Below are 22,616 nucleotides of genomic sequence, written 5' to 3' on the forward strand. Positions count from 1 at the left end.
ATCAATCCACTTCGCCACCAACTAGACTGGCCATGAACAATATCAATTAAACATCAATTGAAGCCTGAACCTGACTGTGAGAAAAGCTTTCCACTAGAACCCCAACTATTTTCCAAAATCTGACTTGGTTGGCCCACCTCTTTTTCGTTAGCATCAATCCATTACCTACTACGTCAAAATCTGCCGCAAACACCTCATTGTGAACAGTGAGCATGGCTGATGTTGGCCAGGAGGCATTCCAACAACATCTTCTACTCCACCTCGGATTTTCGATTTGCACGCTCGAACAGGTTCTTGGGTTATCCCAGCGGTATAGCCGAGACAGTCCACCCTTGTGTAGCCTTGGATTTACCGGCTTGTTGGACGACGTTGGTCTCGAAAGCTTCTCGTGCCTAAGATTGCATTCTTTGGATGAAGTTGATTGGCAAGCAGCAGTCGAGATCATTGTATCTTTCTTTTCCTTTTCTTCTGCTGGTCAAGGGCACCGCATTGCAAGCGCAGCCTATACCTCTCAGCAGTATATTACACCGCTGAGCGGTATTTGCAAACGCAAGCATATTGGATATGTGCGGCGTTTATTTGTCTGTAAGTACCATCTGTATATATGTATTCTATAAGTATTTATATCGGCCAATGGTGGAGAATTGAAGTGCCACTAGTTACGGGTTGAGCTCTCATGATGGAATATGCTGGCTCCGTACACGCCCAAGGAAGGCAAAGTATACCAAAGCGCTCAAGTGATACTCGGGATCGGGTAGTACAAGCTCCTCAGCTTCATACATGTCACTGTATCCCTACGATATTCGGACGCAATTGTCAGGAGCTTGTGACGACCATGCGTTGGCAGTAATGCAATTAACGAGCTTCTGGTTAGGCATGGCGCTAATTTATCACTGGCCTATTCCGCGTTGTCACACAAGACATTCTACAAGTCAGGTCTGCTAGAACGAGTGTGAAGTACAAGTAGTTCCATATATCCGACTTGCTCCCTTACATATTGTCCCGTGTCATTCAGTGACGATGCCCTATCAATGAGCTTTCGAGAGCAGCTGAAACTGAGACGGATGGCATCCAAGTCATAGGCCTAGGAAGCTGCATTCAAGTTGATAAATGATGTATCCTAAAAGCCAGCACATATGACGGCGTTATTGGCTCCCTTTAAACAGCATGCATGCACACCGGCTGTGCCTCTTTGCACGGGCATGGAGCGCACTTTGCTTTTGTCTGTAGCGCAAATTGACGCAGCTCCTTTTGGAAGAGCCTCCAAGCACGATTCCCGATACGATTGAGCATCTGTGCGCTGTGTTGGTGCTAGTATTGAATGAAGGTGGATATTGTTAGGCTTCCATTAAGCTGTTAGTGAATATTTGCAGATGGAGGTTTAAATGAGAACATCCAGCATCATTGAGGTCTGGTAGCACAGACTAACCGCGAATTCTGCCATGTTGTTGTTGCCAGGGGCGCTATCCGCGTGCATACGGCTGAGATCTCTGCCGTGGCCCCCAACATGACTTATCGTGAAGTGGCTGTCGTTGCCACCAAGCAGCAGCAGCGTCCAAGCGTCACGATTAATTTTTTGAGGTTGCGTGGAAGACGGTCTCAGTTGGCAAGCCACGTAGCCTATTGATCGCACCAACTTGCCCTCTCGTTGTTGGTAGAAGCACTTGGTTGCACAGCAAAACGGTTTTGTAAAAGGGGGTATGACCATGGGAAACAAAATGTTCATTTCAGTATACAGTCGTCACCGTGCAACTATGAACTGTAACCTTGGCTACTGCGAGCACTACTAGTAGAGCCTTGAGTTGTCATTGAATGGCGAAGCTGTAAAGAGCTGCTGAGAACCTCTGACACCATCGGCATCCCGACGGAAAATTACATCTACGGGTAGTATCTATCGCAAATCGATGCCGAGACAGATTATTCCCCGCCAACAGTTTAATGGCTTGTATCCGCAAAGTTCATGCCAACTGCTAATATCTACTAAGCCTCGACAAGGCCTATGCGGCAACCACAGCCACCCGATGATCAAGGGTCACGACCTCGGCTCGGATACTGCTTGAATGAGATGAAAATGGAGCCAGCAACGCCTCCACAACAGTTCCCCACCAGCGTTCAGCAGCTTCTGGTCGGCCGGCCCACCATGCCAATCGCCGCCGTCATGTCCAAATCACGGGGGCATTGATTAGGCGTTGCGGGCGACGCCCTGCTTGGATTACCATCGCAGACGCCAAAAACATGACAAGCTCATTAAGAAGATAATGAGCAAAAAGGTGACAGACCCAGTTTGCTCATCTGAGAGACCCTGGGGGAGGAGCAAATGATTGGGCATCCACTTGTGGTTGAGCATCACCGGCGAATGCAGGGCGGTACAGGGTCCCATCAGAAGTAGGGAGATGAGTGAGCACAAAGTAGAGAGGAGCACAACGTAAACAAAACACGCGGTGTTCTCCGTGTTCAGTTTAAAAAAACAACAGAAGAGAAGAGACACACTTGGATGTCTCCAAACGGGAAGGAAATTGAGTCAGAGTGAGTGATACAGTCTATCAGCCACCCATTATGTATATGTTTGCCAACGAACAAACAGCTTGGCAAACCAAAGAAGAACAAGATGTCATATAATTTAACTTGTATTAGAGAGAAGAGTAAAAGCCTAGCTTCATCCGCTAAACGCCGCCGCGATCAGGGGCACCAGACGCCATTCATCGCTGCAATACCAGGATAAAATCGGATGAACACAGGCAAGCATGCTAATACGAGTGAGGCTGAAGAGGCCCTGTCCTTTATCCTGGACGTGATCCCAGAAAAGTGATCGATCTCATTTATTACCATCATCTATTGCCTCTGATCAAATGACCGTGATCAACCTTGTCGCCCTGCTGGCTACATAGATGCCATGCAGCCAGGCTTGATGCCCAGCCCATCTAAAAGCGATGATACCATGATGAACCAGCATCACCACTTCATGCGGCATAGCTCCAGCGTGCTCGAGCTGGACAACCGACAAGGGTTCTTAGCAGACACACGGCCCGCTCTGTCGCACCGCCGCCATCGCATTTGCTTGGCTGCTCACAGCTTTCCGCCCCTGCGCTAAGATGGAGATCCCTGCTTAGTGGCGTCTTCTAGCAGGCCAGGCACAGCAGTTGAGTTAGTCTCTTTTACGCTGGGCCTGGGATCTGAGTTCCGCCGGGCTTTCAGCTTTCATCTACGTTGCTGGAGCACGCTACAAGAGTGGGTTGTCCAAGCCGTCGTGACGATCAAATCTTAAATTGCCAACTTGAAGGCCGTAGTGCAAACTCGAGTGCCATCTACGTAGTGATTCTCAACTGGACGGATAGGATGGTTTCCGTGCGAGCTAGCGTACTGTTTGCCTTGTAAACGTCTAAACGTCCTTTGACAAGCGAGGGCGTGGCAGCGTGACACAGAGGGCCACCCTTGTATGTCTCACAGTTCCCACAACCGGTGGCTGATCGATATCTTGCCCTCGTTGAGACTCGACCAGCAAAGTCAAACCAGCGAGGAACCGTAACAACCGATTCATGAGTTTTGACCAAACAGAAGGAAATCACCAATGGTGTTCCTAACGATCGTCGTTGGCAATGCTGTTTCTTCATAGACACGCATTGTACCTCGCGCAAAGGTCACCAAAAGATCACAACAACACTCTCAAACGCAGGGAGCAACTCTACAACTGTGCGGTCTCCGAGACCTCCCTCGAATAGTAGTGCTGCCCTAGACCTTGCGATAGACCCTATCCACCACCCTTGCAAAGGGAAACCCGCTTTAACTCGGCAGCCCATGGAAGTAAAAGAGAAAAAAAGAGGCGTTCACAACGGCATATGGCCTTTTTTTCACTATACCTCTTGGTGTGTCCTGGGGGAAGATGGATCCTAGCCCAACTTGGCTCCTTTTTTTTCTTCCCAGCAATTCTTAGCCGCTATACCCCATCCTCATCGTGATCGGCATGAAAAAAGCAACATACAGGACGGGCGTTTGTTAGACGCCACTTTAGTTCAGAAAAGGTCCTATTCCCACCCACACGTGTCGGAGCTTTTCTTGCCCAGGAACACACACAAGGAGAGACAAGGAGTTCTGTATCTCGATACGGGTCCTTTTTTTCCCTTTCGTTTCTTTTCCCTATTTATGACTTACCTCCTCTCCACCTGCCACGAGGTTTTCATGTTGCCTCCCTTCACATTGGCAGCCCTCGTCGGTTTATCGAGTACATAAATCCCCCGTTGGCTTTCCTTGTCACACAGGTCTGTTTTGTTGGACAGCCGTTCGCTCCTTTTACTCTAAGCATCTATTATTCTTTCTCAGCGGATTCTTTTTTTTTTTTTTTACCAATATTTCTCATTGTCCCATTACTACTCGTCAATCTTTTCTTGTCTCATATACCTCTGATTCATGTTTCTCTCCTTGTCAATATAACGAAGAAAACTTCATAGCAATGGGTTCAGAGTTTGGTATTACGAAAGATACCAAGCCCGAGCTTCGGCTCGGCGCTGTGGGCATCTTCTGGATAGTCTTTGCCGTCACTTGGACCGTCATCCTCTTCAGTGGCATGGGCTTCCTCTGGGTTCGACGTGAGATGCCCATTCTGAGGATCAGAGGTTTGCCGCTATCCTTTGCAGCAATAACCCTGATGCATGCCTACTGGCTTGCCGTTCAACTTGGCTACTGGTATGGCGCGTTGATGCCTGAAGTCGCCGAGTTTTGGATCATGGGCCTCTGGTTCCCCTTTGGCATTGCTCTATTTCACGCCGCCAACAGCAGATTCCTTTACGTCGCCGATGCTCAGAAAAGGTTCATTCAGAAGACTCAAACTCCGGTAGTACCGGTTGCCCGTGGAAACCTTCTGGGCCGATGGAAGCAGCTGGACTATAACCGACGAACACTCATCCTGGTAGCAACCGGCATGGCTCTTCATGTAAGCAGATCTACTTCAATTCTCAGAACAATTGACTAACCAGGCATACAGACCATCCTCACCATCTTCATGTTTCTCATCTCCCGCAAATTCCACGACTCCTTCGGCATCGCTGGAACTGAAGTCACCGGCAACAACATGGAGCGAAAGGCAGAGCAGGGCCGTGGCTGGGAGTGGTGGCCCTCTATCTTTTGGCAAATGTTCTGGGCTTGGGTCTTTGCTCCTTACATCCTCTTTCGTGCGCGTAAACTCCGCGACACGCAAGGATGGAGGTTCCAAACAATTGCCTGCTGTATCTCCAAGTATGTTGATCTTGACAAGCAATGCTACGCCAATTACTAACATCCTTGACAGTCTTCACTCTGCTCCCATGTGGCTGATAGCTTTGTATGTTCCTGCAATGGAGCCTGTCAACAACTACTTCATTCCTCCGCAATGGTAAGCCGAAGTTCTTCAAGATTCATGCGTTAACACGTACCTAACTTGATTCAATAGGATCGCCGTCTCCATTATGCTGCTCGAGATTTTCACCGTCTTTGTACCCGTCATTGAAGTTGTGAAGCAACAGGGCCTGACTCAAGAAACCCTCAACTCCATCGCCCGCTGGGAGTCACGAAAGAAGGGATTCAGCGGCGCCGACAAATCCATCAACTCAGACTCAACAAGGACTTCATGGCGAATGGGCGGAGCAGCCTCTGTTCTCACCACCAGCAGCTCCAGCGGAAGCATCTTAACCATGGAGGCCCTCGAGCACACTCTGGCCAAGAATCCTGAGCCGCTGCAGCAATTCTCAGCGCTTCGAGACTTTTCGGGAGAGAACATTGCTTTCCTCACAAGCGTCAAGGAATGGAAGACCACCTACTTCCCAGCAAGCAAATCATCATCAGAAAAGGACGAGGGTCTTGTCAAGGAGCTGCCCCGCGAGTGCTTCGAAAGCGCGCTCAAGATCTACGTCGAGTTCATCAGCGCAACCCACGCCGAGTTCCAGATCAACCTCTCTTCCACAGACTTCAAGAGCCTTCAAACCGTGTTTGAACACGCCGCACGAGTCATCTGCGGCAGCGAGCGCTGCAACAGCACCGATCCCTGCACTCCTTTCGATGACACTCCCCATCGCGTTGATTCTGAGAGCACCCTCAACATTGTCCGTTACTGGGGCGAAGTCCCGGACGAGTTCAGCGAAAACGTGTTTGACGATGCCGAGCTTAGCATCAAGTACCTGGTTCTGACAAACACATGGCCCAAGTTCATCAAGGAGAGGCGGTCCTTTGACATGGCCAGCACTATTGAGGCCGGCAGCAACTAAGCACGCAAGCACATACCTCGGACACAAAATTTCAATATTCAGTCTAGGACTATATATCGCATCTTCTAAAGCGAAAATAATTATTTTATTGTGGGACAAGCATACAGGTTAGGAAATGGTTGTTCTTTCACTCTTCCCTTCTTTTTCTTCTTCGTTTTAATACGCAAGAAGACTACTTTTTATCTTATTACTTTTTCAATCCTATCATCAGACGTGGGCGCTGCGAGTGTGAATTTATTATTATGTGGTTATGACCGGGGGTCGGTTTTGAGCGTTTGAGACAATGCTATGAATACCTCTAGCAAATGATATCCGCTTCTCAGAGCAAAAATAAAACGAAATTAATTGATACCTTCCTCACCGCTATTCATCATTGTGACGACGACGACTTTAGCTGATTGTTTCTATCCTGGAAGTCCCGGAAATACTTCTTTCAAGGGTACCTTGTTACTTCCCAGGGCACAAGCAACTCACTATTTCGCTTGACCATGTGGAGTGGAGAAGAGGATCCGCAGCACGAAACGCGCTCAATTGACCGTCTCGTCTAGGTTGGGCTGAATCTCCTTTTGCGGAAGGAGATTGGCAAAGTCCATGCCTTTCGTGGCTGATGTGATTTTGTGAATATCGATTCGCCGATCGATGAAGATTTCGATATGTGATGAGTGATTCTGTCGCCACGATCGCGAGATAGGGGTCGATCGCCGATTTGCAAAGATGACAAGATTTGTTTTGTAGAATGTTGGGGTTATGTCGGGCAATAAAAAGCACATGCTTCAAGTCATCGAGTCATCATTCAAGGAGCGAAAAACGTTGTTCTTAACAGAATAGACACTTCTAATAAGGTATACACGTGTGCGCGAATCAGAATACTAATAATGGACACTCCTTTGTTTGGATCGGTAAATACTTACTATAACAGCGATTTTATTTATGAAGACAATTACTTTATTCATACGTTTATAATGATTCGACATGAGCCGCAAATATAGTGCATTGAAGGACTGTACTCAACTCCAGGTTCCCAGGTTCAGTACCCAGTAGAGTGTGACAATTGTCCATTTACATGAATGTCAAGACCTAGTATTAGACTTAGATGAATCGTAGTCTATGGGCCTTTTACAAAATATGTCCAGGTATCTGTATAATAACAACAACCACCTATCTCCCTCATCTCGTAGTGCCTCTAAAACAATTAAGTCTCGGTCATAGGTACTGCCGCGAAATTTGTATTAAAAGTCGTCATAAATTCCGGCCAAAGCGCATCCTCAAACTCATACTCCTGCCAAAACACAGCATCCGAATCCTGGAGCAAATCGCCCGCAGGCTGTTGTTGCACCTCAGACATTGACGGCTGCTGCTCCAAGGGTATTCGCGATAGATACCACTGTCGTATCCACCGAAGCTTGAAACTCAGCCTGCAAAACTGGGCATCGCCTCCGTCTAATAGGCGTCGCCTGCGCCCAGCTTCTTTGGCCCAGGTGTCTGCTTCTTCAAACCGCTCGCTGAGACGCTTCGTCACGTCCGCAAAATCGAGCTTTCTGCGCGCCATTATGGGTTGCCAGTCTATAGATGGATCCAAGAGGAGCAGGCGAGAGCTGGTTACAATAGCAAAGGCTAGTAGTCCTGTAACTGAGGCAGGCAGACCGGGTAACTCGTTGGGGTGAATTGCGAAAAGGGCATCGAAGAAGTCGACACCGGCGAGCAGGCATTTCCAAATGGTATCAAAGCGTTGTAATGGCTCTGGATGCACAGAGCCCATTTCAACAGTAACAGGAGATTGCGTGGGGATGGCTGGTTCGGCGAGGCGCATTAGAGTAACATGATAATACGCCTTGAATAAGTCTTTTATGATAGCTAGTCAGCAACAGACATCAAAACATGACTTCAGATATTAAATCAGACTCACGTCTATTCTTAACACTTTCAGGTTGCATGCAGAAGAATTCGTAAAGCTCTCGGCGAACGTTGTTGATGACCATGTCCAAAGGCGACAAGTAGGCACTGGATCCAGTATCAACCACATCAAATCCAGGCAGCATGCTATAGGCACGATCCGCAACGCGCTGCATCCTGACCAGTGCCACCAGAAACATATCCGAGTCTAAAGGAGACTCAGCTATTGACTCGCAGCATTGTGAAAGATAGTTATTCCAAGGAAAGGTAGTTCCCCGTTTGAACAAAGCGGAGATGCTGTAACTTGTTAGTATAAACATCAGCCAGCAAAGAAGAGTAGAAATGGGCACAACGAAGTTCCATACAGTGACGTAGCATGGTAAAGTCCCAAAACAGCCCGTTTCTCATTGGCTGTATGGCATTTAACTTTGGGTGCATATTTGTCGAGTGTCGCCCAGGCTTCTCCTAATAGAGATTTGGGATGCAATCTGGTAGTCTCCGGTGACTTGTCTAGCTTCAGGTCCATAGCCAGCGCAGTGGCCAAATGCATAAAGTTTGTCGCTTCTGTCCTCATGTAGAAGTGGAAATCGGCCCTATCATTATCCAGATTCTTAGCATTGCCGACTCAGCATAGGAACAGTTCACGCTTCCAGGGCCTTACCAAGCCAGGTGAATAAGAATAGCTTGCAAAAGTGCCAAGTTCTTCTCTTGCTTCACAACCATCCTGTCGGCAATGTATTGGCGGAACCAATTCTCAACACCCTGCTGAGTCGCCGATGATTGAGGAGCCACTGCGGCCATGATAGTCCAAAAGAGACATCGCGATGTTGCGTATAATTGGCGTGGATCCATATCTTCCGGAATGATGACGAAGGGATAGTTGGGCATGAATTCACGCCGATAGATATTAAAGTATGATTGAGCCTCCTCTAAGGTGAAGCTGAACCCCGGGATCAACTGAAACGTTGTCGAAGAGTCAGAGGGAATAGCGAGTGGGAAATGGGGAACTTTGGGGGCAGCTTGGGTTGACTGTGGTTTCTGCGCTGCATCTTGCAGCGGCTGTGATACAGGTATGGTTGATGGATCATTCACTACAATTGTATCGTGGCTTTCAGGAGTCAAGGGGGGTGTTCCAGAGGTCTGTAATTGCTGAGTAGACGCAATCATAGACACCAAGCTGTCAATCTTCCTCTCAAGCTGAGCCACGCGCCTGTATACGGCAAGTACCTGTAAGCAAAATACCAAGAAGAAAGGGAAAGGGGTTCAAAAGGCAATATGACAATGACATACGTCGACTTCCCCCTCTTCTTACGCTGCACCGGCGCCGGCACATGGCAGGGAATCTTCATGCGGCCGCATCTACATAAGCGCAGGCCAAGTCAGCATCGTCCCATCCATACCTCCATCCATATACATTCGTTTCTCCCACGACCACATACCGGATGCAGCTGGTGTCCTGCAAGTGGCCCGCGCCGGATACCGGCCATCGACATTTCATCTTTAACCGGGCACAGTTGGCACAGGCCCGGGTTTTCGGCGGCTCCGCAACTGCCGGACGGCTTCCGGAGCCGATTGCAGACGGCTGAGTCGCGATGCCGATGTCATTGGCCTGAACTGCTGAATTACCATCCATTACGGCACAAGGATCTGTCAAATGCTGATGTCGTGATTAATTGACTACAAGCTCAATTAATTCAGTGTAGAGAAAAAAAAAAACAGCAGCCTTGCTCATCCATCCACAGCCACGCCCGAGAAGGAGGAAGTTTACGGTAATTCGGGTGTCATTATAATGTCCGTAGTCCGAACCAGCAGCGCCGCTCAATCACGTGTTTATGACATTACGGTTACGGGAGTTATCTAAAGTGCCGGCTCCGTAAACTCCAGCTAATTGCCTTGTTTGGATTATCATGCTATTCTGGTGGCTTCTCTTCCAATGTCTCTTAAAAAGCACGGCAACTACCCTCTTACGCTAACATACTCTCAAACAAGCAGACTCAAGTCTATCTCATCACCATCAGCTGCTTCACGTCACGCACTTGAGCCTCATGTCTTAGCGCATCGTGATGGATTATTATCTAAGACAGTCTCAGTTCACGGCGACTTTTTGGAGTAGCATCGAGATGTCAACCAATCGAGCTATACTTGATACTAATCAACTACCATATCACGTCGCTCTTAGAAAAACAAGTCAAGTCTTGTGACGATAAAAAAAATGCGCCTTTATACAGATGCCCCAGCTCAACAACCTTGACCAGCTGGCCTACAATCACCATCATTGTCTCAGCTTCACTGCCTAACGCCAGCCTGCTTTCCCACTTGGGCTATTCCTCGTCTTCAATCTAGCTCTCAGCTTATGCCATGCTACTCTGCATGTCGCCTTGCTCACGATGAGGCACAGTCCCCTGTTTAGTGCGAAAGGCAGCGAGCCCATGCAACCTGGGCACATGTTGGCGTGCCTGTATCAGCTGCAACCTCTCTAAGAACCTGTCGCTACACACCACTGCTTAACTCGCTCAACATCTCCTTGTCGCCGATATTGGCCCCCAAACCTCTTCCAAAACTGCCGGGATTAATCTACTGCTACTTGGATGGTGGGCACATATTAGACTCGACACATGTGGGCGCTAAGGCGCGGAGAAACGTGCTCTGCCACTGCCCTTGCTCGCTTCCCACGTGTAGTAGATTTTTTAGTTACAACTAGGTGGCAGTAGACGAGAGCCGAATTAGTCCGTTCCTCTTTGTTAATGCCGATAAAGTGACGAGATCCAAGCCTGACCGGGATCGTCACCATCAGGTGAGTGTCCAGTACTCCCCTGGCATCTTGCAGGCATCCCTTGTCCACCAGCGCTAGTATACGAAATACCACAGAGCGTGACCTATTAGAGAAACATTCAGCTGTCAATTGAATCATCGATAAAGTGAAATTACGATCTAGAGACGCCTTCTGCATGATGTTGATTCACCTTTGTCTCTCAACATGCCGCCAGTTCCGACGCAATAGGGCCCAATTCAACAATGGATGCTAACATATTATGGGATCCGAATAGCTAGAGGAGTGAAAATAAAAGCCATTAGTGTGCAGCTCGGCTTTCATGCGATCTCCCAACATCGCCCCAGGGATCTACAACGCTTAAATTACCTAGCCATATAATCCTTGTTGAGCGTGGACCCCCACAAGCGGTGGGTAGCTGAGTTGCATTGTTGGCAAATGACAAGGCACCAGGCGAGCAACAAGCTCACATTTTGTGACAGTTGCTGCGCTATTTCATCCAATTCACCGGAATTTACTAAGAAAATCGCAAAGCCCTGCTTCCCCTCTCCAACATGATCACCACGGCTGAGATTCCCAAGTGGATTTTGCTGTAAGCAATGTTTCCGCAGGGCCCATGACAAGTGCATGAATCGCGAACGGCAGCCAACAAGGATTCTCTCTTGTAAACTAATTTTAAGCGCCCGTAAAGGCTAAGAAAAGTGAATAACGTCACAGGTAAGACATTACAGTCTTTAGAGCCGACTGAGGATCTGTTTCTGGCTTCCCCTCTTCTGTTTCCGATCAGTCATACCTGCAATCTTGACGGCTAGTAATCCAGATGATAGTGGGCTATTCCATACCCTTGCTTTTCTTATTGCGGTCGAAAACCCGATAAACATGCGATGTTAACGTATTGAAAGCTGGTGTTGCAGGAATAGTGTACTAGATTTACTCGTAACTTGGTAGACTTCAGAACTACTACCTAATGAAATGTCCTCAGCCAAACTAACGAACAATTCAAAACTTTTTGCTTGCAAAAAGTACTGCTAGAGTGCGGAAAAGACCAATTGCAATACTAAAGCCAAAAGCGCATACAAGTTACCATCATCCAGAGTCCAGAGTTCAAATAGCCTCTTCATCATAGCTGAAAAGAACAATGAAACAAATTAACGAATAAAAACCCCCAAAAGACATGGTATCCCCTGCTCGCAAGAAAGAGAGGGGAAGCACATGTTAGCTACCCATCATATTCTGCACTCACGCGCCTCCATCTCCATAGCGGGCTTTGGCAATTCTGTTATTCAGACCGCAACTTTGACACTTGCTCTAGCTCAGCATCCTAAAAGCTCTCATGCTCCATCATCTAATGCTTGTATTTAAAAACCCGCAACATTGACGATCAGACACGCCCCCCCTAGAACCTATCATATCATCATCTTTCATTAGGTTTCGGATCAGGAACCCACGTGTGGGGGCTTTATCAGCTACATATTTTTTTGTTTTCCCCTCTTCCGGATAGATGGGGGCGGGAACCAAGCCTTTGTCTGCGGGGCGGCCCTTCGGGAAAAGAGACTTTGCAGCACAGTGCCGATGACAAGTCTATTATACTGGGCGACTGGAGACTCGCCTTATATGCGATCTTGCATCTTGATACGGCAGGCAGCCCCAACGTCACGCCAGACACCAGGATATACAGGAACACCACGTCATTGTTGAGCTGAGCTGAATATATTGAAGCTTTCGATTGGAGCGAGACTTTTAAAGATACCAACAACTAATTTTTGTACAACGTAAACCACATAATCAGCAAAATCAAGCCTGAAAAAACGAAGAACAATGACCTCCACTACATACGTATAAACGATTGCGCACTCCAATATAGACAAGGAAAAAAGAAAAAGAAAAGAAAAACACTGCTTTGCCACTCCTTCAAAACACCAAATCCAGATGGTACAAGACACATGCAAAATATTGTGCAGAGAATGTAAGAATGATAATGTCAATAGCGGGGGATATCCATATCCCCCATGCTCCTTCAAACCACTGACTGAGACATGCATTAGACCAGCGCTGTCATCACTCAGCTGTCCCAAATGGCGCCAAAGGCGGGAACACCTCGAGTCTCTAGGCCATATACCACTTTTTTAGTGATTTTCTCGTTGGCAATGATGATAACGGCTTCGGCGTTAAACTCCTTGACCATGTTGTAACCCATGCGAACAAGGTCGGGCCGGCCCTGGGTTCGGGTGTCGTGGATGACGGCGCCAGGGATGGACCCTTTGATGGTATCGATGATCTTCTTCCCAAATGTTTTCTCGGGAGACGGGGTTGACCAGATGAGCTGAGTGGGACAGCTTGGGTGTCCGATATGACCTAGCATGGGGCCAATACCAGATCCCGTGGCAATCACGACAACGCGGTTAAACAGCGTGGCAATGCGCATGACTCCGCATGCCGGAAGGCCACGGACCCAGATACTAGTGGGAGGATTCCGAATGCACCGCTTGGTCCAATCGCCAGCGTTCGATACCACCAGAGAATAACCTGCCGAAATGCCCGCCTCGAGGTCCGGCTGCGGGGTTGGGATCGTCGCAAAAGAGTGCCACTCAAAGAGCGGACGATAGGAGATTCGCGTAAAGCTGCCATTCACAGGAACTGTATAGTCAAAGTGCAAGCGGACAGCATGCTCCGACAGCGGCTCAGCATTGACCTTGACCTTGCGGAGGAAGAACCAAGAGAAGGCAACGCTAAAGGTGGCCACGCTGAGCATCCAAAGGGCTGGAGTCTTGGCCAAGGCATGCCCGAAATTCTCACCAGCTGGTGTTGAGTCGTAAACAGAGACAACTGTCTTGGCCCAGAAAAGCGCAAGTGCAGACCAACCGAGAAAGCGGTGCATCTTCTCAAACAGGTCGTGATTAGCCTTCCTAAAGGGAGGCCAGGCAGCCGCGACAATAAAGCAGCAGAGACCACAAAGCAGCCAAGAGACGACTAGGTTGGCTAGAGAGGCTCTAGATGGCGGTCCGTCTAGTTGGAAGCGAGCAACAGTAGCTTGAATGGTAGATGCGACGAGCCATGCTGTGGCGCAGATACCAGCACCGGAGTGGACTCCGCCGAGGTGGTAGATCTTTGCGCAGCGCTGGCGAATCCAAAGTGGGAACGATTTGGGGACAGAGCAGAACGTGGTGTAGAGCATATTGATGACGACATCTTGGCGGATGAGTACGCCGGAGACAAGGTTCGCAGCTGTGATGGTTGCGAGCCATTCCACTCTAGGGTGAAGAACAAGAACGGCAATGAGCACTCCGATATTGATGAAGCCAACAAAGCTGAATAGAAATCGATAAGGAATGAGAATTCGTTTTCTGAGGCCTCTCCAGGGTTTAGGCCACTTCTTATCGGGGACGTCGCGGGAGAGGTCAATCTCTTCCTCAACCTTGTCTTCTTTCTCTTTTTCAGTGGAAGCGGCAGTAAGAGACGAAGAAGAAGACACAGATCGAAAGCCAACCAAGGGACTCGATTTGCCGCTGAGTGCTTTTGACAGAGTTGCTGACTGGACTGTTGTGCTGAAAACAGTTGATGATTCTGAAATGGTAGGAGACGCTGGTCCAATGGTAGGAGAAGCTGGTCCACTGGCCAGTATGCGGAGAGATTTCTTGTCAATCTTGCCATTGGCGGTTGTAGGGAACTCATCTAACAAGTGAACATTAGACGGCACGGCATAGTATGGCTGAAGTCTACGAGTGTGCTCTAGGATGGCTCCGGGATCCTGGTTGGACGGGACCACGAAACCATGAATCTCTCCATCGATGAGAAGGGCACATGCACGGGTGACGCCTGGCGCAGAGGCCATTGATGAGGAAACGCCATCCAGCTCGACACGGAAGCCCTATTTGCCGCGATACATTAGACTCCGTCCCTCGATAAAGTGCCGTGGCAACAAGCATAGGAAAGCAGACATGCTTATCAATGGAAGACTAGACTCACTTTGACTTTGACCTGGTCGTCAGCTCGACCCAAGATTTCGATGGAGCCATCAGGCCGCCACTGGCCCAAGTCGCCGGTACAATACATTTTGGATCTATTATTGTGAGACAAAATAGTTGAGTCAGTCATTTGTGCTGTGCTTCTCGGAGGTCTGAGCAAACAGATCCCGGACAGAAAGGAAGCCCCAAGAGCACTCCCTTGAGAAAACTCACCCGTCATTGGTAAAGGGATCTGGAATGTAAGACTCCTTTGTCTTGGCCTCGAGGCCAACGTAGCCGCGAGACACACCATACCCGCCGGCCCACATAGTACCAGGTTCGCCTACCGGCACAGGATTCCCATTGTCATCGAGGATGTAGACGTTGTTATTGGGGGTAGGGCGACCGATGGACAAGCCATCCCCAACAATGTGCTTCTGCATGGTGTTGACAATGGTCGTTTCCGTAGGGCCGCAGCAGTTCCAGTAAATTGCATGTTTGGCCCATAGATCAGCAAGACTGAGATACGGTGTTAGAATAAAGAATTGCGAATGAGATGGCGCCGAAGGATGGCTGTTTGAGGGCCGACTTACTCTTGAGATGTGGGCTCGCCAGCTGTCGCGGCGACTTTGATGTTGGGGTACTTGGTGGGAGGGTACTTGGACAAGATTGTTGGTGTGCAAATCAGAGCATCGAGCTAAGTTGAGATTTCCCAGTGTTAGTCCAAATTTCACGTAAACTTTCATCAATTCATCGCGATCCAGTCTCCCTTTGATACTCACCAGCTCAATAGCGGGTTCCCATTTAGAACCTCGAATGACGAGGGTACCTCCATTGCACAGGCATGCAAAGATCTCCCAGGCGGCTGCACTCCATTGTTAGCAAAATGAATGTTGACCCACAGTGGCAATTGGAGGGCAGATGAAAATGACCCCAGGGAGCAACATACCCATGTCAAAGCTAATGTTGAGGACTTGTCCCACCCGATTACCTGGTCGAATACCCAAGTTACCGGGAGACATACAAACAAGATTGGAAACATTTTTATGTGTCACGTCAACCCCTTTGGGCTTGCCAGTTGTACCTAATTTTTAAAATGTTAGTTTTCAGCTGCTGCTAGCAGATGGGAGAAGAAGAGCGCATAGAGATGCGCTCTAGCGAATCCCCCGCGGGAAGTGCCGTACCAGATGTGTAAATGATGTAGCATCCGCTGTCTGAAGTGGCCAAATCCACCCATTTCTCACCATGCGGCATACTGTCAAGCTCTTGCTGATCAATAATGACTGGAGTGGCGCTAGGGCAGAGATCTCGAATCCGGTCAACGGTAGACGTTAAACAGCAGATAACATCGCCACCAGCTTGTTCAAAAACGTGCCGGATGGTCGAGTCAGGAACGACACCTCCATCGAGAGGAACATACTGGGCACCACATGAGAGAATAGCCCAGATGCCTACCACCATCTCAGAGCTCCTCTTAACAACGAGAGGAATCCTCTGGTGGGGGCGAACACCAAGACTTCGGAGCTTTGTGGCAAGGGCCTGAGCCCGAATGGCGAGTTGGCGGTATGTGGTCTGCTGAGTGGTTGCACCAGACAGATCGTGAAGGGCAATATTCTCAGGATAAGACGTAACAAAGTGGTAGAATGCGGAAGTAACTGTTGAAAAGGGGCATGCGATCTCGGGACCATACTGCATGGCAGTATAGTCTGCGCGAAGACTTGAAGCCTCCATGACTCCAGCTGAGCAGACACGGATAGTTCTATGTAGATGTGAACTGATGTGTGTATATGGGTTTGTGTATGTGTTTGTGTATGTGGTTGTGAATCTAGCCTGTACTGAGAGTGCAGAGGAGAATTCGTCTAGTGATGGAGAAATAGATGGTGGACAGAGAGGAGCAGTGATGTAAGAAGAAAGTTAGAAAAAACAAGGCGCTGGGCTTGGAGCGTGCTGTTGAGGATATCTGCTTGTCCAACCCGAGGAAGGGACCGAGTGCACCACCATTTATATAAGTGAGAGGAGGATCGGTCTTTGTTCCCTTTTTCCCCTCTTCGAACGGCAATGGTCTCGCAGGGCCCAGTATGGGAAGGGCCTGGTCCGTGGTGGATAGCGAGCCATCCATCGTAACCCTGGATATCATATCGACTATAACGAATGAGAAGTATTGAATGCAGAGACGAGCGACTTAATTGCACGGTCCTTGCCGTTCTTGGGCGAATATGAAAGTGTGTGAGTGGTCTCGGTAGAAGACCCATCGAGCCGCTGATGCCCAATACAAAGACACCGGCGCTCACACGCGTGGAGGCTGAGACCATCCAGGGTCAAGGGCAGAAACTGCAACATCGAGAGATACAGAAGAAGTGGAGGCAGAGCAGGGACGGACAGGGCTTGGAGGAGGTTGAGGACGCAGGTGATGCCGTGTGGGATGCCAGGGTGTGTCTATCGTAAGAATATATGTATGCTTGTATAAGCGCGAATGGCGATTATACAGATGACCTTGAAGAGGATTGGCCTGCCATGTCCGCAAACTAATGCAGCTGGAAGAGGATGCCCACTGGGACAGTATCCGACTGCGTTTATTACTAGACGCAGAGCCGCTACTAAAGCTACTCCCGTTGACATAGTTTATTTCCCCGTTTCTCCTGTTCCTTCTCCCCTCCCATCTTCATCACGAGGTGTAGAAATGTGATAAAGAGGAAAAGAGGCATTATCCGCTACTTTATTTAGAAAGGAGACAATGCAGGGCCAAGCAGTTTTTTCCGTCACATTCCCGTAAAAGAAGAGTGCATGCAGAGTAGTAAGCCGCAGCGGTGTAAGGCTAGCCTATATGTTGAAGGGGGGGGGGGGAGATGACATGGTGAGGGATAGAGGGATGAGCAGAGGGATATGAACCAGATCAAGCTGATACCTGTTCACAATGCCACTAGATATTGGCCATGCCAGCTGTGGAGAGGGACTGAGGACCGGGTAGAAAGAGTGAGAGACGGGTCAGCAAATGAGATGCGTAGAAAATGACAGCGGAAAAAGAGGGACGGGGGCTGAAGGCAAGCAGAGGAGAGACAGCCATAAACGAAGGAATGCCGGCTGGTTACAGCGGACCAAAGGGAACCGAGCAGTACTTTGATGGCCGAATTGGGAGACGTCAAGATGGCTGAGGACCCGGGCTTGGCTAAAACAATCTGTCCGTCAATGGGTGAGCGTGCGGTGTTTCGGCGCTTGGGTAATACAAGCAGCAGTCGAGAGATGTCGTCGGCGGGTGGGACTCGTATCGTGTGTAGGTACTTGGATGGTGCAGATCTGCTGCCATGCAGCCGCTGTCGACAAGACAGACACGCCTGTTAGTCCTTCTGCTAGTCCTAGCTGTTAGCCGCCCTTGGACGCACCCCATATTCAGACTGCGTCAACCGAGACACCGTCCAGGCCCATCTGCTAGAGCCTATCCCCGTGCCATGCCGTCCCATGCCATTGGGAAGGGGTCGAACAAAATACTCCAGCAAGGTATACTTGTACACCTGAGGGTGCCACGGGAAAAGGTACCGCCCCACATTCGTACGCTGACGCCCCGGCCTCAGCGTGTGCGAGGCGGACTGTGAGGAGAAGTACTTCGGCGGTGCAGCATTCAGAGCCGGGCGCTGGGATGGCAGATCCACTACCCCGGTAACCCATGGCGGCCGATGCAGATGAAAGTGGTAGGTGGTGCACGAGGCGGCCACGGCGAGGATGAGGCTGCTGGCGATGATGATGGCGAAAGCAGAGCGCGATGCGGCAGAATTGATATCGTCGATGGTGCTGGAAACGGAAATGCGAGGGTGCTCAAGGGAACTTTGTGTTAGTCTTAGCTTTTAATCTTGTTTCTTACCATTAATATAGAGATATATTGGACGTTACCCCATTAATATATTATGCTATCATTATGTTATCCGATCAATATAGGCTCAATTACGATTCCGTGAGCAAAGTGCAGCCCAAACAGGCAATAATTGGGCAATTTCCGTTGCATCTTACGGGACCCGTGCGGTGGGAGCAACAGCCTATCCGCGACTGCCTACCTATGTTACGCACTTGACGCTATTGACTCAACTGCTATTATCCAGGTACCTGCTTGTGCCTGAACCTACTAGTAGGTATTCTTGCCTTGCAATTGCCCTGTTTCCCCTGCAAACCTTCTTTTCAACGCACCTGCCACCTTGTCTCTGACTGATTTCAACTGTGCTGTCCTGGGCACTAGAAGGAACGCCTAGGCCTTAAGCGAGGAAGGAAACATGAAGTAACGCGGCAGGCACCAGGCCCTATTTCCATGTACCTGGCATACTCCGTCCGTGCTGGAAAATAGTAGACTGCTACCTCGCCTACCTACCTTATCTACATCGCGTGAAGCAAACTTGCCTCTTTTACTCCAACGCCACAACGACTTCTCCCGCTGCTAAGCTCGGCACTTGATTCGCAATACACTCGCGCACTCGCACACACCCAAATACTATGCCCGCTACGCTGATCCTAGTCTTTTTCTCTCCGTTTGGGGTGCATTTGACACCTCGTCCGTGCCTACAGGGGGAGCGTGAGTAGGACGATAACACAGAGGAAATTAATCACCAGGTCCTGGCGAGCGTGGCCGCCCTTTGCCGGATGCTGAATGTGACATGTTATGGGCATTGTGGAGGACGAGCAGAGTACGAGCAGAGTACGCCAGAGGCTCGCCATCTCACGCCAGCGCGGCTGGGATTGCGCCTGCATAGTGCAATCGATCACGATATCCTCGCCTGCAGCCCGTCCATGGCGTCACTGGACGCCTCAACTGTCCAACCACCCTCCATCAGTCCGACCTGTCATTCTTGGACAGCTCCCGATTGGCAAGGCGTTGTTTACCGCGTCCGTTATCCCACCGGAATAAAGCAGACCGAGCGCGAAACGGGCTATGAGCAGAGCTTGGGAGCTCGAGCTAGAGCTGCTGCCGACCTATCAGTGGAGTTCGCGCGTGATATAGTCGGAATGCTACCGTGCCATTCGTTTCGCATGGCCCTATATAGGACGTCCCCGCCAACCTGGCCTCTGCAGCCCAATAACCGTACCCCAATCTGCTATCATATTCCTTCCAATCGCCTTTTCCCTCCAACAGTTTCGCCAGCTACCCAAGTCGCATCCCATATACGTGTCAACGTGCAAGGTTCTTGGCTATAGCGGATTGATCGGCGATCTCGTCACCATGTCCGCATCTGAATCTTCCCTTGGAAAGCTCATACACACTTCCTCTCTTGTGGAGGGTGTTAGAGTCATTGCTTTCAATCGTCCTCAGAAGCGGAATGCCCTATCTACAGAGCTCTTGAATGAATTTCTTGATGCGCTGTCCACGGCTTCTAAAGATCCGGCAGTCAAAGTCATTGTGCTTACTGGCACTGGAGGCTTTTTTTCAGGTAAGTTTGGGCGCTGACTTACACGAAGTTCTGACTTTTATACGAGTCGTCTCTTGCCTTCCACCCACTTGTTCCCATTTCACGTGTTTCCAAGACCTGCTGGAGATGAACCCCCAACTAATCATGACCGGGACCCCGGCCCTGCATAACAGCTGGAGCCGATCTGCAGGATATCGCAGCGCTCGACGCGGCTGGCGCTAGATCATGTCGATATCTTGAGAACCTTTGCAACGGCATGGCGGCAGTTCGGAAGCCTCTTCTGGCAGCTGTCGAAGGACCTGCAGTACGCATGACACCCTGGCACTCTGCATGCTTGATATATTGACGTGGGGTTGCCGTTTTACAGCTTGGGGGTGGATTCGAGGTTGCCCTTATGGTGAGTGCTCCTGATTTTCACGTGAAAATCTGCATCTTTGAATGTTCTCTCGTCCTTCCTAACTGGGCATTTTCGGCCGGCATTCCTTCGCCTCTTCGTATCGCCCGATAAACATACAGATATGCATAGCCCAACCAATTTTGAAGACTATGAATAGCGTGCGCTGACAAATTTGCAATCACAGTGCGATATGATATTTGCATCTCAAACTCGAACCTACTTTGCGCTGCCAGAAGTCAAACGAGGCCTGATTCCCGGCGCCGGAGGCACTCAGCGCCTCACAGCTGCGCTCGGAAAATTCAAGGTACGCTTTCAACAACAGCTTCTAGAAAATTTCCGAAGTTTTGTTCTTATCTTGGTATTTGTGTTTTGTTTTGGTTCCATTTTGCACTCTGGTGTGGCTGTTGTTCCATTGCAGCACTCGCGGTACTTTTGCTACTTTCCGAAGACAGGTGTGGATGCGGGAGCCATTGCTACTGGCCCAAGGTCTCATTGGACAAACATATCTGGAATACTTTTGTTAACCCTAACCACCTGTTCAGGCAATGCGTACAATTCTCTTGGGCAAACCTATCTCTGCCGAGGAAGGACTTTCACATGGCCTCGTTTGTGAACTCTTCGAAGACGGCACGGTGCTTGAAAATACTGTCAAGGTGGCCGCCGATCTAGCCGCCAATGCGACCGAAGCTATGCAGCTTGCCAAAGATGCCATCTGCCGTGGTAAGAACACCTTGATCCCTCCTTTGAACTTTTGTCACCATCACCATTTTCGTAATCACTGACGCAAAACTTGTCTTTTCTCTTGCCATCGATAGCCGACAGCCTTGGGCGTGATGACGAATACGAGAGGACCCTCTACTACATCACAATGGGCACCGAAGAAAAGGTTAGGGGTGTCAACGGATTCCTCAAGAAGAAATGAAAGAGTGGTGTCTTTTTGCCTCATTCAGTAAATGAGGCCTTTAATACCACATCGGCCTTGAGGAGGAGAAAAGAATTATCATGATCCATGCCGTACACGCCGGGTGCATAGCAAATTGACCCCTTTCGTTCGTTATCTCAGAAATATCGCTTTGCGAGAAGAGCTCATTCACGTTTAATGGATTGTTATCTTTCAGGAATGATCTTTCGGCATCACAGGCAGAGTCACATATCCACTTGAAGTAACATGCTATCATCATCTGGTCTTTACACTCATAACACCTGCCCTAATGGTGGCTGTGGGATCGCAATGCTCTCTTGATGTGAACGTATCACTTTTTTTCTCTTTCGGCTCATTTGACGCTGCTATTACGCGATTGTATAAAAGCACACGTAGTATAGTTCCATGTAGGAAGAAACACTCCGACTACCAAGACATGCTGATGCAAAGGCGATTCAACGACGGACGTTTTCGGTTTTCGGTCTTTAGTATTGTGTATCAAGTATCCCACAGAAAGTAAGACCTCTCGTATACCAGCAAATAATAGTCGCTGTTTTGTACATGAGTGCTAAAATGTTTCAGTCCTGCTTTTCGAGTACAGCCATATCCAGGCCGATCTACACTACAAACGACGATTTCACGTATACCTATGATGATACCAACAAAACGAATGAAACTTGAACACACGTGAGCACTGACCATTAAAAACGTGTAAGTGTGGGTAGCTAGTCACTGCGGCGGCGGCTTTAACATGCCAATTTGTATAGCCAGCAGCGGCAAATCGGACATTAAATTGTTTTGCTCAAGTCCTGAATTACACGCCGCACTACTGTTCCTAGCTACGCATTACATGTGGCGGCACATGGAAGCTAAAGGCGTTAGGCACTCCTTGAACGGCGATATAGGAGCGAGAATGAGGGGAGAAAGCTGAGGGGCTTGCCCCTTGGTGCGCAGATTGGGCTTGATTGAGATTGTGCCACCATCCATCTCAACTCTCGGGGCCATGCTGGGCCCGAGCCGGTATAACAATCATTGAATCGACTTGTTATATTGGACGGGACATCGAGCTC

The 22,616-nt window shown here is 49.2% G+C and overlaps 6 protein-coding genes across 6 annotated transcripts; 3 read left to right on the forward strand and 3 right to left on the reverse strand.

The window, feature by feature from the left end:
- Positions 1–212: 212 nt before the first annotated feature.
- TGAM01_v208877 (hypothetical protein) lies at positions 213–617 on the forward strand (the record flags this gene model as incomplete). Its single annotated transcript, XM_024550429.1, has 1 exon — positions 213–617. One exon carries the CDS (start codon positions 213–215, stop codon positions 615–617), a length of 405 nt encoding a protein of 134 aa, XP_024404810.1.
- Positions 618–4,447: 3,830 nt separating this feature from the next.
- TGAM01_v208878 (hypothetical protein) lies at positions 4,448–6,233 on the forward strand (the record flags this gene model as incomplete). Its single annotated transcript, XM_018806977.1, has 4 exons — positions 4,448–4,927; positions 4,979–5,229; positions 5,282–5,365; positions 5,423–6,233. The coding sequence occupies 4 exons, from the start codon at positions 4,448–4,450 to the stop codon at positions 6,231–6,233; spliced, it is 1,626 nt and encodes a 541-aa protein (XP_018659867.1).
- Positions 6,234–7,425: 1,192 nt separating this feature from the next.
- On the reverse strand, positions 7,426–8,446 carry TGAM01_v208879 (hypothetical protein; the record flags this gene model as incomplete). Its single annotated transcript, XM_024550430.1, has 2 exons — positions 7,426–8,075; positions 8,140–8,446. 2 exons carry the CDS (start codon positions 8,444–8,446, stop codon positions 7,426–7,428), a joined length of 957 nt encoding a protein of 318 aa, XP_024404811.1.
- A 337-nt stretch (positions 8,447–8,783) lies between these two features.
- On the reverse strand, positions 8,784–9,759 carry TGAM01_v208880 (hypothetical protein; the record flags this gene model as incomplete). The annotated part of the gene is made up of 3 exons (XM_024550431.1): positions 8,784–9,336; positions 9,417–9,485; positions 9,566–9,759. The coding sequence occupies 3 exons, from the start codon at positions 9,757–9,759 to the stop codon at positions 8,784–8,786; spliced, it is 816 nt and encodes a 271-aa protein (XP_024404812.1).
- Positions 9,760–12,958: 3,199 nt separating this feature from the next.
- TGAM01_v208881 (hypothetical protein) lies at positions 12,959–16,571 on the reverse strand (the record flags this gene model as incomplete). Its single annotated transcript, XM_018806975.1, has 7 exons — positions 12,959–14,764; positions 14,863–14,956; positions 15,075–15,359; positions 15,434–15,537; positions 15,623–15,705; positions 15,790–15,924; positions 16,025–16,571. 7 exons carry the CDS (start codon positions 16,569–16,571, stop codon positions 12,959–12,961), a joined length of 3,054 nt encoding a protein of 1,017 aa, XP_018659865.1.
- Positions 16,572–20,040: 3,469 nt separating this feature from the next.
- On the forward strand, positions 20,041–21,546 carry TGAM01_v208882 (enoyl-CoA hydratase; the record flags this gene model as incomplete). The annotated part of the gene is made up of 6 exons (XM_018806974.1): positions 20,041–20,248; positions 20,401–20,531; positions 20,595–20,624; positions 20,809–20,928; positions 21,167–21,344; positions 21,440–21,546. The coding sequence occupies 6 exons, from the start codon at positions 20,041–20,043 to the stop codon at positions 21,544–21,546; spliced, it is 774 nt and encodes a 257-aa protein (XP_018659864.1).
- Between the last annotated feature and the right edge of the window lie 1,070 nt (positions 21,547–22,616).

This window comes from Trichoderma gamsii, assembly GCF_001481775.2.
Source record: "Trichoderma gamsii strain T6085 chromosome Unknown Scaffold_40.2, whole genome shotgun sequence".
NCBI lineage: Eukaryota > Fungi > Ascomycota > Sordariomycetes > Hypocreales > Hypocreaceae > Trichoderma > Trichoderma gamsii.